Source organism: Colius striatus, chromosome 1 (genome assembly GCF_028858725.1).
Source record: "Colius striatus isolate bColStr4 chromosome 1, bColStr4.1.hap1, whole genome shotgun sequence".
NCBI classification, from domain to species: Eukaryota; Metazoa; Chordata; class Aves; order Coliiformes; family Coliidae; genus Colius; species Colius striatus.
In genome coordinates, this window is record NC_084759.1 from 171997312 (window position 1) to 172012038 (window position 14727).

Below are 14727 nucleotides of genomic sequence, written 5' to 3' on the forward strand. Positions count from 1 at the left end.
CACACAGCTGCTAAATTTTTCATCAGTGTCTCTCAAATAGAAGTACTTAGTCTGATGGTTTTTCCTTTGCGTTCTTAAATATTCCTCTTTTGACAGCAACATTGCCCACCAGCACCCTGGCTTGGAGCCTGGGGTTTCTCTGTGTGCCCTGGGAGCACAATGGGGCCGAGACATCCCAAAGCTCTTTGTCAGAACTGACTTTCTGAATTTTCCTGCTAGTCGTTGTCACATCAGGAAATGATGCTTTGTGAAACTTGGGATATTTCCTGGAGACATACTTCTTAGCAATATTTCATTCTAGAGGAGCAAAAAAGAAGTATTTGCTTATGCTAAAGCAGCACTGTTTTTATGTAAGATGGTACAATGAAGTGCATTTATCCTATGAGGATGCAAAAAAATTGCAGCAAAGCATTTCAATTAAAAAAAAATGATTCAGGGACAAGTTGCAGAGATTCTTTTGTCTGTTTTTATGATGGAAAATATATTTAAGCTTGTAGAATTTGCTGTGAAGGGAAAAACACTGTTACAAGCCAGCTTAGTTTTCTCTCTCTGTGCTGCTTCATGTTTTGTTTTATGTCTTGTATTAATGAGGTGTTCAGCTGTGCAGGAAATAATGTTTTCTCAGTTTGAAGTTGACCTTCTGATTGCTTAAACTGATTTACTATATGACATCTTTACAGTCCAGCCTTTGCTGATGTATAGCTTAGATACACAATACCTCATAAAGAAGAAGAGTTAACATCGAAGGTACAGAAGAGACGCAGTTAACTCTGATTGTTGAGTCTCTTAAATGACTGTGGGACTTACTGGCTTAATATTGTCTGTCACTTGTGAAATAATCGGTCACATTTAAAGAGAAGCTACTCAGGAGCAGTTGAGACAGTTTGATTTAGGCCTTTTGGAGGATTACAAAAATCCAATCAGTGTATTTTGGAGCATGAGGCAATAGGGTAAGCCCAATGTTTTTATATAGGTGAACTTGGTGGTGGCTGGGCTGAAGGCCAGTGCTCCTGCCGTGAGGTGTGCATTCAGCTCTCCTCAAAAGGCAAGCCCTACAGAAAACACACACAAATATTGAGCAACTGTTATGAATTGAACCATGAATTTTTAATATTCAGATACCCCGAGGAACAAACTAGAGCTTAAAATAAATTGCTTTATATTTCATACTCCAAGTAGTGCATGAAGGGAACAGAAGTTTCAGAAGGACACTATGCTTTGGGTTAAACAGGGAAGTTTTACAAACAATCATCCTGGAGACAGGTTTGTACGAGATCTGTGTGTGGGGAAATAACTTGGTGGTGCCTTTTATTGTCTATCTGTGTCTGCTGTCTCACCTCCTGCTTAGTCAAGACTTCTTGCATGGCCTTGGTGGCCCACTGCAATGTGAGCTGTCACTCCTGCCTTCAGCAACATGGTAGTGGACACAGAAAAACTTGTGTTGGATAGCAAGCTTGACAGGAATTGAAGCATTGTTTTTTACCTGAATTACAGTGATTATTGGTTTTTTTCCTCCCTGAGCTTTTACATGGTGAAATATCAGAGAAAACTGGGCTTGAAGTGTCCTGCAACTTCCTCCAGCCTCTGCTGTGTCCTTGTGCCTGTCCTGTCAGGGAGGAGACCCTGACATGAAATACTCCCTGGCAAGTTGGGTACACAGGAATAAGTTGGACCTAGCTTATCATCTCTTTGCTGGGATCTTTTGCTAAAAAAAAGAAAAGCTCTTCTAAATGAGTGTGTTGCCACAGATAAACCCAAAAGCTTTCATCAAAGATTTAGTTTCACCTTTCATAGAAAGCGGAATAATCTCCTTGGAGGGAAATGCTGAGAAGTCAGCAGTAAACCAGAAATCTGGTCAGGAAGCTTTATTTTTGTTGTCGGTGCTGCTGTGACATCAGATGCCACAGCAGAAAGCGAGTGGGAGTCTGGGGCTTGCCAAGAGCTGCCTGGTGGAAACATTGGCTGTTGCAGGAGACTGACACAGGTATTGCCCAGGTCGAAGCCTTTGAGCAGTGTTGTTTTGCCTTCCCTGTTGATGGGCAGAATGAGACATGGAGGTGGCCGAGGGTGAGAGTGAGGCCAGGGTGGGAATGGGCAGGAAGGGAGGGCAGGGATGGGCATCCAGCCGGGCCCCTGCCCAGACACCATTCAATGTGCAATGGCTTTCCTGTGTTGCTGTCCAAAATGCCTGTCTTATAGAAAGAGAACAGTTTTGGCTGCAAGATTACTGGTTTGGGCTGCCGTATTAGAAAGTGGTTTCTCCCTGACTCTTCCACAGCCCCTCTCTTTGTTCTTCCCTGAGATGTGGAGATTCGAGAGAAAAAATACTAAACCTCAGTGAAATGAAGCAGCATTTACAAAGGGATGGCTTCCACAAAATGTGGCTTGGTTTCAGTGCATTTGCATGCAGATACATTTTGTTATTGAAAATTTTGATTGATATTTATATCTACTGAATTGCTGCTTGTTTCTTTTTTCCATAGGTAAGTGGATTTTACCCTATGAGGTACCACTTATATCAGTCTCTCCCTCTCTTTCTAATGTTTTGTCTGGGGAGAAGCAGAGCAGCTAAAAATAATAATAGAGCAGGCAGCTGCAGACAGATGCTCATTTTATTGAATGCTGTAGGAGCGATGTGGAGGAGAAGAGTCCTGGCTGGCTAATTGATGGTGTGTCAGCTTCCCTTCTCAACTCTCCTGCATTTTTGCCACTCTAACACAGAATTCTCTTTTGACTGCTTTAAGAGTATCCTATATTCAAGCCCTTCCCCTGACCTCTGCCTCTGTCAGACTGGGATGCCCATCCATGTGCATGAGGTAGCTGGAAGGGGCTGCCCAGCATCTCTCCACTGGGGCTCGCAGCTGCGCAGCCAGCAGACATAATGAATAATATTTCTGAGAGACCAGGACCAAATTACAAATGCCTGGACAGAGAAAAGCACCTCTCTCACTTCAGCACTATCTTGACAGAAGTCATGAACAAGCCAGATTATGTCCAACCATCCCACAGTGTAGTGCAGGCAGCACTGAAAAATATTGCTGTGATTTAAAAGTGATTTATATTTCCTTTGGCAGAGTTGCAGCACCTCATTCTGAGGGGATTTCTGCCACAAACAAATGTGATTTTCCTTCCTGATGTGTGTTTGATGCTGGGATCTTTCCTTTAGTCAGCTGAGGCATGGCTGCTCCCAGTGCTTTGAATGGGCAGATGCCTGGATGCAGGGGGAATCCTGAGCCACTGCAGATGCTGGAGACACTGGTTTTAGCAAGAGGCCTCAGGGATGATGTATGACAGTCAGTAACTTCATAAAGATGGCACAGGTCACACATTTGCTTCTGATCTTCCTCCAAGTGAGAAAAATGAAGACCAACTCCTACCATGTTTAAATGCTGCTTTACTTGGACCACACCACACAAGATTCAGACTCTGTTAAAGGAGCAGATTTGATGTAGAGATTTGATTGCTCTCATGTATCTTCTCATTCCGGTTGACAGAAAGACAGAATGTCCCACCGATGTTGCCATGACCAGAGCTGTCAGTAGGGCGAGTGCTGGAGGTTGCAGAGCAGGGCCCAGGTCAGTGCTGCCACCCAGCACAGGCATTCCTGAACAGGGCTCCTTGGCCAGCTGGCATTGGGGGCAGATGGCAGCTGCTGGGAAATTTATAAACCCTGAACTTATTTTTTCACAGGAAAAAAAAGAAAGGGAAGAAATGAAATTATCTACAGGAGCTGCCTTCTCATCAATTTTATTTAATTAAAAATGGAAACCATGTTAAACACGACTGAATTATTCTATGGCTAGCATTGCTAATATAATAGTGTACCCCATATTGGAGATGGAACTGTAGTGCACACAAAATGTGCATTTAAAGACATGAGCTCACTGGTACACCTTTAAAGCAGGAAAAAGTAAAACCAGTGAAACAGTAAACACCAAACCTGATGACTTCTAAACCGAAAATCAAATTGTTTCTATAGAGGTCAAACCAGAGACCCAAAATTACAGTGCCAGTACAGAAGAAACTTGGGTTTCTATGGAAAGGCTTGTGAATCAGCTGCTGCCTCACTGAACATACTACTACAAAGAGGACTGGAGCATCTCTCTTCTGAGGAAAGACTGTGAGACCTGGATCTGTCTAGCCTGTAGAAGAGAAGAATGAGGAAGAACTTCATCAGCACTTGTAAGTACCTAAAGGGCAAATGCTGGGAGGATGGGCTGATGTTTTTTCCTGTAGTGTCCAGTGACAGGACAAAGGGTAATGGACATAAGCTGGAACATAAAAACTTCCACTTAAAAACAAGATGTGAGAGTGAGGGAACCCTGACACAAGCTATCCAGGGAGGATGTGGTATCTCCTTCTCTGGAGGTTTCAAAACCCACCTGAATGCGTTCCTGTGGACTTGTTCCTAGTCCTGTTGGACTGGATGATTTTTCGAAGTCCTTTTCAACTCCCACCATTCTGTGATTCTGTGAACATAGACATTTTTGTGTGCACACCTCCTGGATGTACACAGACATGAATGACATTTACGCTGCCACTACATAAGAAATGATATTATTCCTGAACTTGTATTTGACAAAGTAAGTCCTTCAAAATGATCCCAGTATTAACAATGAACTGAGGTATACTGACAGCATCAAGGCAAACATTGCTCTGGGTCTGGCTGGAGAAAGCTGTACAGGACCCATGACGCTGCCAGCCTGGGGAGCAGGAGAGCAGGGGTCCAATGGGGGTGTGAAAGGGGGTCCCCCACGGTGCCACCCACCTCCCTGCACCCCTCAGCCTGTATCGAGGCTGGATGAGGAGGGGGAGCTTTTCCCCCAACACATTGCAGTTTTAAACCAGAAATAAAACATGCAGCAGGACTTTTGCCATGTGCCCAGGGCTGTGCTTTGAGAAATTCCATGTGCATATATACATATTTACATATATTTATTAAATTTGTAACTTTGAAAGGGGAGTGGAGGAGTGTTCATAACTATGTGCTCTAGAAACCCCAGATTGGCTGTGTTTTAATCCCAAGTGCAACCTTGTATGTGAATCGATTTTGTTTGGAGTAGCTTGGATTTAGCCATAAAATAAGCCTTGTGATGTGTGTGACAAATTAAAAGGCCTCGAGGCTAGGGCTGAAATTAAGTTTTAACACCTTCTTGGAGCAGAGTTCAGGACAAAACTTTTAAAGAGCTGAGAAAGCCATCTGAGTGAAATTCAGCTGAAACCTGGGGGTATTGGTGAATAACCCTGTTGTGTTCACCTTGGTGCTGGTTACCAGGGCTGCTGGTGTCCTGCAATAGTGGCTGTCTCTGTAAACACCATAGGCAGGAAAAAAAAGGATAAAAAATGGAGTAATTTTACAGTATTCAGCAGTTCTTGGCCAAAGTTGTGAAAGGTTTTAGGTATTTTCCACCTTTCACACACTTAAAATCACTGTTCCTGGCTCCATCAACAACCTCCACGTTCATGTTATTTCACTGCAATTGAAAAGCCACTGCCAAAACCCTGACGTTTGAATGACTGTCTTATTCCCCTCCAGAGCAGGGCTGGGCTCCGCCATTTGTCCCTCCTGGAGAGTAATTAACTCAAATAAATGTATATCACTGTTTTATGTCTTTTGGTCAGTGTTTATGGATGTCAGTGTACGCTACTCAAAATGCACATGGCAGATATTAAGGGAGGAATCGATGTGCTTCATGGAAATGAGAACAGGCAGAGTTTGGTTTCGGTTTATCCATGCTGCTGTGCTGAGTGTAGCTACTATTGATTTCAATCCCACAAGTGTTTGACCTCCTTTGTACAGCATAACTTGTCTGTCTTCATATTTTACAGCTGAATTTGTTTCACCTTGTCCTTTGCACACTTATTCCATTGCTATGCTACTTGAAAAAAAAATCAATAGAGTTTGTTAATTAAAAAAAGGAAAGCCCACAACCTCCAACCCCAGGCCAAGACGTGTCTCTCAGGGGTCTGCAGTGGCTGTGCTCGGCACTGGTGAGGCCACAGCTTGGATAGTGTGTTCAGTTCTAGGCCCCTCACTGCAAGAAGGACATTGAGGTGCTGGAGCGTCTCCAGAGACAGGCAACCAAACTGGTGAAGGGTCTGGAGCACAAGTCTTATGAGCAGCAGCTGAGGCAACTAGTTCAGTCTGGACAAGTGGAGGCTGAAAGGAGACATGATCACTCTGGAATGATCTGAAAGGAGGTTGTAGTGAGGTGGGGATCTCTTTTCCCAAGTGACAGGACAAGAGGAAGTAGTGCCAGGGTTGGCTTAGATAGGAGATTAGGAAGAACTTTTTCACTGAGAGCGTTTTTAAGCATTCAAATGGGCTGCCCATGGAGGTGGTGGACTCACCATCCCTGGAGGCATTGAAAAGATGCATAGATGAGGTACTGAGGGATATGGTTCAGTGGTGGATGTGGCAGTGTTAGGTTAGTGTTGGACTCAATGATCTTAAAGGTCTTTTCCAGAAAAAATGATTCTATGATTCTAAGACCCTGCTTGGAGATGGCAGAGACACAACTGGGGATGCACCATCCCGCTGCTGCCATGGGGCATGGGCTCAGCTGTCTCCAGAGTCAGGTGTAAAAACTATATTCCTGCATGTTTTTTCTTTGCATGTATGTATTGAGAAAGGCAAGAGAAAACCTGCCAACTTGGCCAATTCAGCCAGACTCAGTTCATGTTATAAACACTATTCAATCTCTCTGTCAGCACCAAATTGTGTCTGTTGCCTTCCAGCCCATGGGCCTGCTGCTCTCATTGTGTCTGTTACGTGAGTGAGAAGGGAAGGAAATATATCACTCTTTTCTCCCTGAAGTCCCCCTTTTGTGCTGTCACACATTTCCTTCTCCTGCCTGGCTCTGACGTGCATCAGGTGACCTGGTCCATGACCTGCCATTTTCTTTTTCCCTCTCTCCATGAGATTTGGACTCATTGATGAGTAGAAAGGCAGGATGAGAGGACCTGAAATGCTATGTTAGGGCTACAGTTCTGCAGGGGCTGTCAGGGAGGGAAGTGGGGTACCCTGTGGGGCTTTGTGGAGAGGGGGCTGGAGGCACAGCACGGTGTGAGCCAAGCTGAAGCTGCTGTGGTCCAGATGGGCTGCAGCCAAGAAAATTGATGGTACCTCCAAGTCATGAGGATCCTGGTGTCATGGTCCTCCCTGGCAGGAAAATTTCCTCAAGCTGATTTTGCTGGGTTCTTACAGATCGGTTCTGTAAGCTGCATCATCTGCAAATGCCCTTGCAAAAACCAGCAAGGCAGTAGCTGCAATTACAGTGGCATATCTAAACTAGTGGTTAGTTAGTTTGGGTTTTTATAACAGTGATTGAATTGTTTTAGCTAACTGGATTTCAATATGCTAAATTTCTGATCTTTTTAGGGCTTTCATATATTATATCTTCAGGTTTTCCCCTAAGAGCCAAGTTCATGGAGAACGTAACGTTCCTACTTACGAGAAGAATACTTTCTGCACCATCACCAGTTAAAACTGATTTCAGTGGTGCCCTGAGTATCAGTACCATCCGGACCAACACCAAGGCTCATCTCATGGGGTAGCAGTGGTTGAACAGAGTGACTGTGGATCCTTCTGGGCAGGGTAAGTCACCAAACCCACAGAGTAGGTAACAAACCACGTGTCTTTAGTAAGGAGAACTTAAAACCTGGGCTGAGCTTCCATGGTTTCCTCAGGCCGACTGAGGAAGCATTCGTGCAGGCCATGCTGCACGTGGCTTGAAGCAGCGATTGCCAGCGGTGGCCTGAGAGCTGAACACCTCATTGCCATGGCTCTTCATTGGCTGCTCAGTTAACACACTATTTTTTTTTTTTCCAGCAGAAACAACTCATCGGTGCTTTGCTTTTCTGAGTGCCAGTAAAGTCAGCAGTTCCCTAGTCACCTGCCAAAACCTTTGGCTGTCTCTGTGAGAGTTGGACTTTTTTTCCACTCCAGAACCTGGAAGCAAGCTAAAAGAAGTCAGTGCAGCACAACACCAAAACTTCATGTTACACAACAGGAGGAAAACCCCTCTTCTTGTGTTTTCTTATTTATTTTAAAACACCTTAAAAGCCACCCCACAAACCTCTCTCCTCACTAGCTTATGGGCTGACTGGAAATCAAGTTACATATAGTCTGGGCTGCGCAGGACCTTGAATGAGGAACGACCTTTGCCATCCCCTCCTGGGTTTCTTAGACGGCTTTTGTGCAGTAAGGGACAAGAAGAAATACTCAAAGTAGGTCACTGGACACTGCGACACAAAGGCTGCTGCCACAGCTGATCGATGAGCCCACTAGTGACTGGTTGCATGGCGGCAGCTTTCCCAGCGTGAAGGATGAAATATGTCCTCCAGGCCGGGGTGGCTGTCATGCCTGTGCCCCCATGCTGCCCCACACAGCCTGACATCTGTCCACCTCTTCTCCTCGGGGCAGATGGTGGTCCTCAGCCACAACCAGAGATGACTTTAAAACCAGGCCCTCCAGCTGTGGCTCCTGCCCCTGATTTTCAAAGCATGGCTTGGAGTTTCCAAGCAGCTCTTCTCCCTGGAAGCACATGTAAGTTGGGCAGCACAGTGGGCCTGCCCAGGCAGCAGCGGCCCAAACCCAGGAATCACCCTCAGCAGCGCCTAATCCATGGCTGAACATCTGTGGTTCAACCCCTCAGCCTGAGGCTCCCAGCCCCCTGGGGCCCTGGTTTTTAAAGTGTGTCAACTGGAGTGGGTTTTTTGAGAGAGTTTTTGGTGTGGGGAGCAGGTGGGTGTTAGCAGGGTGCTGGGGAGCGGGTGGCTGGGGCTTCCACAGGCCCCCGATGGGTGCTTGGGCAGAATCGCACCAGGCAGGTGGCTCCAGGGGAGGATGTTCAGGTGTGGCGGGAACTGTAACAGCTTGTGGGGATTGTGCTCTGCAAGTTAGGTGGGAGCCCGTGCAGGAATAAGCCCTTCTTCAGGTCAAGGAGATGGGATGTGATGCAAGGCGGGATGAGGGTGGCAGGGGGATGCTGATTGTTTTTCCTTTATGCAGAAGGTAAAGGCAGACTGACAACCCATGTTAGAATATGTTGGGGGTTGACCCGCTGAAAAGCAGCTCTGTGGAGAGGGACCTGGGAGTGCTGGTTGACAGCAAATTAAACACAAGCCAGCAATGTGTGCTTGCAGACAAGAAGGCCAATGGCATTCTGGGATGCATCAAGAAGAGTGTGGTCAGCAGGTCAAGGGAGGTTCTGCTCCTGCCCTACTCTGCCCTGGTGAGGCCTCATCTGGAGTCCTGTGTCCAGTTCTGGGTTCCTCAGCTCAAGAGGGACAGGGAACTGCTGGAGAGTTCAGCGCAGGGCCACCAAGATGATCAGGGGAATGGAGCATCTTTCATATGAGGAAAGGCTGCGGGATCTGGGGCTGTTCAGCCTGGAGGAGACTGAGGTGGGATCTCATCAATATTTAAAAGTATATAAATGGTAGAGGTCAGGAGGATGGGGCACTGTTTTTTTTCTGTTGTATTGAGTGACAGGACAAGGGGTAACGGGATGAATCTGGAACACAAAAAGTTCCATTTAAACGTAAGGAAAAAATTTTCACTGTTCAGGTGAGGGAGCAGTGGCACAGGCTGCCCAGGGAGGGTGTGGAGTCTCCTTCTCTGGAGTTTTTCAAGAGCCACCTAGATACATTCCTGTGTGACCTGATCTAGGTGAACCTGCTTTAGCAGTGGGGTTGGATTAGCTGATCTCTAAAGGTCCCTTCCAATCCCTACCATTCTGTGATTCTGTGAAGACACAGTGGTTTACCCAGTAAAATGAGACGCACAGACAGAACTATCTTCTTTATTATAAAGATACACTATGAAGAACAAACCTGAATGTATACTGAAGCTTGTAATGGTACATGCCAAAAATGTACAGTACTATACATAAAAGTGCATTGTCACAACAGATTAACAGTACATTTCTCTTCCAGAACCAGGAAATCTCCATGTTTTTATTTGTTCTTCAAGAGTGGAAGGAATGCGATGGGAATGCAGCCATACACGAACAGGTAAGGATGCAATGGAAATGCAACAGTACAAGAGCAAGGCTAAAGCTCCTCTAAAATTTAAAGGCACTTTCACATGTACATACTACAGATGTACATTGACACAATTAGGTAACAGTCAACAAGCAGGAAGCTACCAGTACTGCAATTCATCAAACTTGACAGTAAAGGACAATACTGATTGTATTAGGTGTGCAGGAGTTACCCTTTAGTACGTCTGTAGTTGTAGCGGTCTTTCCTGTTACATATCCACTTACTATACTTTTAATTACCTAGAATAACCATCAAACTACACATTTAACTGTGTGAATGCACTAAGTGGATGCATTCACTAAATGCACTGTTTCTAATATTTTCTTCTGCTAAACAATTTCTAATATAAGCATTATGGAGTCCAGTACAGTTATTCAAACATACAAAATTCCCTATGCAATTTAAAGATACAGGCATCCATCTCAATTATGCCAGGTGAGTTAATTTAAAAAAGCTAGACTAAAACTGCATGTAAATGAAAGCTGAAATTCCAGTTTGTTCCACTGACTGTAGTAAGTTGGGGAATGACTTGAAAACATCATCTTCTGGTCCCAACCAAATGAACAGACCCTACAGGGTTGTGCTAGGGCTGGGGCTGGCCTGGCTGAAGCTACTGCCCTGGGTTAGGACTAGGCAGTAGAGCTCAGAGGGCTAGAGGTTTGCAGAGCGATGCTGCACAGTCTGCTGTGGTGGATTAAGTCCTTGACTCTAACCCAGGTGCATGTGAAGTCTGTGGCTGGGCTGAGATGGGTTTGTAAATACCAGGAGCAGTCTGGCTCTCAGTGGCACTTCAAGGGGTACTTCACACACGGGGCTTTGAGTTACCCATCTACAGGGTATAAACCAGAGCAGGAATGAGTCGCTCCTAAAAAACAACTAACTGGAAACTGCTCCTGTCACCTCAGTAGTTATGCCTACCAAGTTTGGTCACTACTCTTCTCCTCCCAGACTCAATTGTTCATGAATAGTGAGTGGTACAAGTTCAAGCTTTCCAAAGGTGAGATCTTAAAGAGTAGGTGGAAAGACAGATCTTACTTTGAGCCAGTTGTACTCCTGTAGGTAGGACCACAATGTATTTTTTTCTCTCCCCATCTTATTCACTGAAACTTATTTTATGGATTGGATGTTGGAAAACGTATTCACAGAAATAATATTATGGCTTACTGTTGCAAAGTGCAAACCAGCTGTACATCCACACCTAACAACGCTCAACGACAGCGCTAAGCAAAGCTGACAGTCGTCACTCACACAGACAGCAGGAAGGGACTGATTCCCCTCATCTTAAAAAATAGGGGAAAGCAGGGGGGAAGTGGTTTTGTAAAACATGAGTCAGCTTGAATCTAGGCAGTAGAAACAGCTGCCTGCCCTGGGAGTGACCCCTGCATTGCTGGCAGGAGGTTGTCTATCTTCAGAGAGCCCCTGTCTAGCTGCCCTCAGCAGAGGGAAGGACATGTGGTGTTTGTGCTGTGCCAGGCAGGACCAGGCCAGCTCCAAACCCCACCTGGCACAACTGCTGGCTTTAATGGGACACTGAGCAATAAAGCCAATGGGGTGCTTTGCTGAATTACTGCGTAGTTGATCCTTTTAATGGCCTATCAGCCTGCCTAATGGGCCGACAGGTTCACCTGCTCCCCAGAGCCTGGCTCCCTCAACTAGCAACTTTAAATGAATGTAGGTTTTGTGAAAAATATGGCATCAGGGAATGAAGGTCTGGCTTCGTGGGAAAAGGTACACGATCACAGAGGCGTTTCTAGATGCTACCCTGGAGATGTGCTTTAGCTGTGACCCCGAATGCTGCTTTCTATCAGTGAGAGCAATGTGATCTCCAAATCCATCCAGCACTTGTCTGTAGTGAGACTGCCAACAAGAAACCTAAAACTTGGTGCCAGTTACGTGAGTTGCGAGGGTCTGGAATATTTTTTTTGGTATATCTTAAATAAGGAATGTGGCCTGAGATGACTTAGACATTCCACACAGACACTTAATCCTCACATGCTAGATTTCAGCTCTTACTAACCTGCTTGAGATTTGGTTTGGTGACTCACATAGGTGAGGTTCCACCTGCTGTGACCCCCACCCCCCCCTTAGTTTTGTGCAGGATCTGTTATGATATAGCTACAGTAAGACTGTGAAGTACGGTACGACGTGGCAAGCTCTTTGTGATCCGTGTTGTTTTTATTACAAATGGTGCAGCATCAAGTTTTCAAGTAAGTCTATGTTTGTTTTTCTAAAACGATGCACAATTGTCCAGTTTTTCTTTTAATTGAAACCATACAAAATACAAATGCCCATGTTAATGTAGCTAGTTTCAGACAATACATTCAAAAACACTGAAAAAACTAAGCCTCTCCAGTTACAAACATGAACAGACGATGTCATGGAGCCCTGACTTCTATTGTTAATCCATCCCTTTCCCTAGCACGCCGCAGCCGGGCGCTGGGGGTGGCTGAGCTGTCTACATCGTGCAAGATTTGTCGGCTGCACCCTGGGAAGGAGGGGAAGGCCCAATGCTAGGATTTGTTTTTGGAAGAACAATAGGTTTCGGCCTAAGAGCAGGAGGTTTCAGCTGCACTCCCATTCTAGGGGCCACCATGGGCTTGAAGGTACTCATGGTGTCGCTGGAAGAACTAGTGCTACGGCGGATCTGAGGCTCGGAGCTCCTCAGAACGACGCTGTGGAGGGGGCTGAGCGACTCGGTGGAGCTGGCAGGGGTGGGAGTGTTCTTCATCTGCTCCAGGGTGTCTAGTACGACATCAGGCGCGTGCTTCGCCGAGCTCTGCCGCTCCAGCTCCCGCAGCTCATTCAGCGCCGTGTTCATCGTCTCCTCAATGTCCTGGGGCAGGGCACAGGGAGAGGGGCACGTCACTTCGGTTGCTACTGAACGCACAGCAAGGCGAGGGGGCGAAAAACCCTGCAAAGCCATTTGCCACCCCCCCCCACTCTTTCATGAATATTATGGTGTTAAACTCAGTTTCCACCAGACTTATTGGAAAGATGCTATGATAGACAAGACAGCGGCTTGGGCTGGACACTGCAAAGATTTAACCAGCTTTGTAAGGGTGAGGGAGCCCTGGCACAGGCTGCTCAGGGAGGGTGTGCTCCGTGATCTAAGTGGACCTGCTTTATCAGGGGGTTTGGACAGGATGGTCATAGAATGGTAGGGGTTGGAAGAGACCTGTAGAGATCATCTAGTCCAACCTCCCTGCAGAAGCAGGTTCACCTAGATCAGGTCGCATAGGAACATGTCCAGGCAGGTCTTGAAGACCTCCAAGGAAGGAGACTCCACAACCCCTCTGGGCAGCCTGTGCCACTGCTCCCTCACCTGAACAGGGAAATAGCTTTTATATTTAAGTGGAACTTTTTGTGTTCCAGCTTCATCCCATTACCCCTTGTCCTGTTGCTAGCCACTATAGAAAAAAGGGATGTCCCAACCTCCTGACACCCACCCTTTAGATATTTATAAATGTTAATAAGATCTCCCCTCAGTCTCCTCTTCTCCAGTCTAGACTCTGGTCCCTAGAAGTCCCTTCCAACCCCAACCATTCTGTGACTCTATGTTTCTGTGGTTTACACGAGAGAAGGAAAAAAAATCAATTAAACCAAAACCTGCAAGCTATTTTATTATGTGACTACCAGGACAACAGAATAAACAAATAGCTTAGCATCATGTTTAACTGTGAAGATTTCTAAGTACTGCCAGCTGTAAAGATTTTAGTCCATTTGATATCTCTTAGCTAACTGTTCCCCTCATCTAGTGCCTCAGGTGTTCAGTATCTCTGTTCCCTCACTTAGATTACAAGACCTGTTTTTGTAAGGAATTAAAGCTTGCATGTCTATCAGATCTTGTTTCTCTGAGCTAAATCTTAAGCAGAATAACCTGTGAGATAGTGTTCACTGAGCATACCTAATAAATTATTCTTTTCATTAGGATTGCTGGCACAAATGCTAAAAAAATGCACCAAGATATAGGTTTACTACTTTTCAGTGTTACTGAGATACAGCCAAGCTTAAAATATCTAGTGTCTCCTGCTTGTTTGCAGTGATTTTCATGTAATCAAAGTGTGTGTCCCCTCACTGACAAATCATCACTAGTCTAGACCTAACAAAAAAAAAAGCTTAAGCCCAGCAGCACTGTACTTGGTTCCAATGGTTCCAAAAAGTAAATAAATATCTTAGAGTAAAATAAAACAGTTACAGCATTTACACTTTCTCTCTCTAATACATGTTTCAGCTTTCTGACCCCAGCATGACAGTCCCTTCTGTCCCTTGTGGGAAGCAGAGTTTGAAGGCAAGCATTACCAGTACATTAAATTTTAAAGCATGAGTGCCAGAGTTATTGTAAAATACTTTTGCAATCACATTGTGCCCTCAGGGTGCCCCTAATAATCACGTTATCCTACCTAGACAAAATGCTTGTTCTGGAGACAGCAGTATCTATTTGCTCAAGAGCTGTTACCAGCTCTGTACGACAGACCAATGTGATGATAGGGCTGCTCCCTATTCCATCCCTCTCACCTCTTCACTGCCAGGAATGAGACTGGGGAGCGTTCACGTAGGGCTAGGATGGCCCATGACTTATGCAGGTGCAGCAACACCTTGCTTGTTGTGTTCTCAGGCACAGCTATAAGCATTAAATCAACACATGACATGAACTGTCTATGAACTACCTGAAAACTATGT

General features: G+C 45.5%; 1 protein-coding gene across 3 annotated transcripts in view; it reads right to left on the reverse strand.

Annotated features, from left to right (window-relative positions):
• Nucleotides 1–9842: 9842 nt before the first annotated feature.
• Nucleotides 9843–14727, reverse strand: part of SRGAP1 (SLIT-ROBO Rho GTPase activating protein 1) — a 148251-nt gene continuing 143366 nt past the window's right edge. For all 3 annotated transcript variants that reach the window (XM_062016831.1, XM_062016823.1, XM_062016838.1), the window contains one exon: nt 9843–12880. In XM_062016831.1, coding sequence (XP_061872815.1) covers nt 12503–12880 — 378 coding nt within the window. In that variant the 3' untranslated portion in view covers nt 9843–12502. The remainder of the gene's footprint in view (nt 12881–14727) is intronic.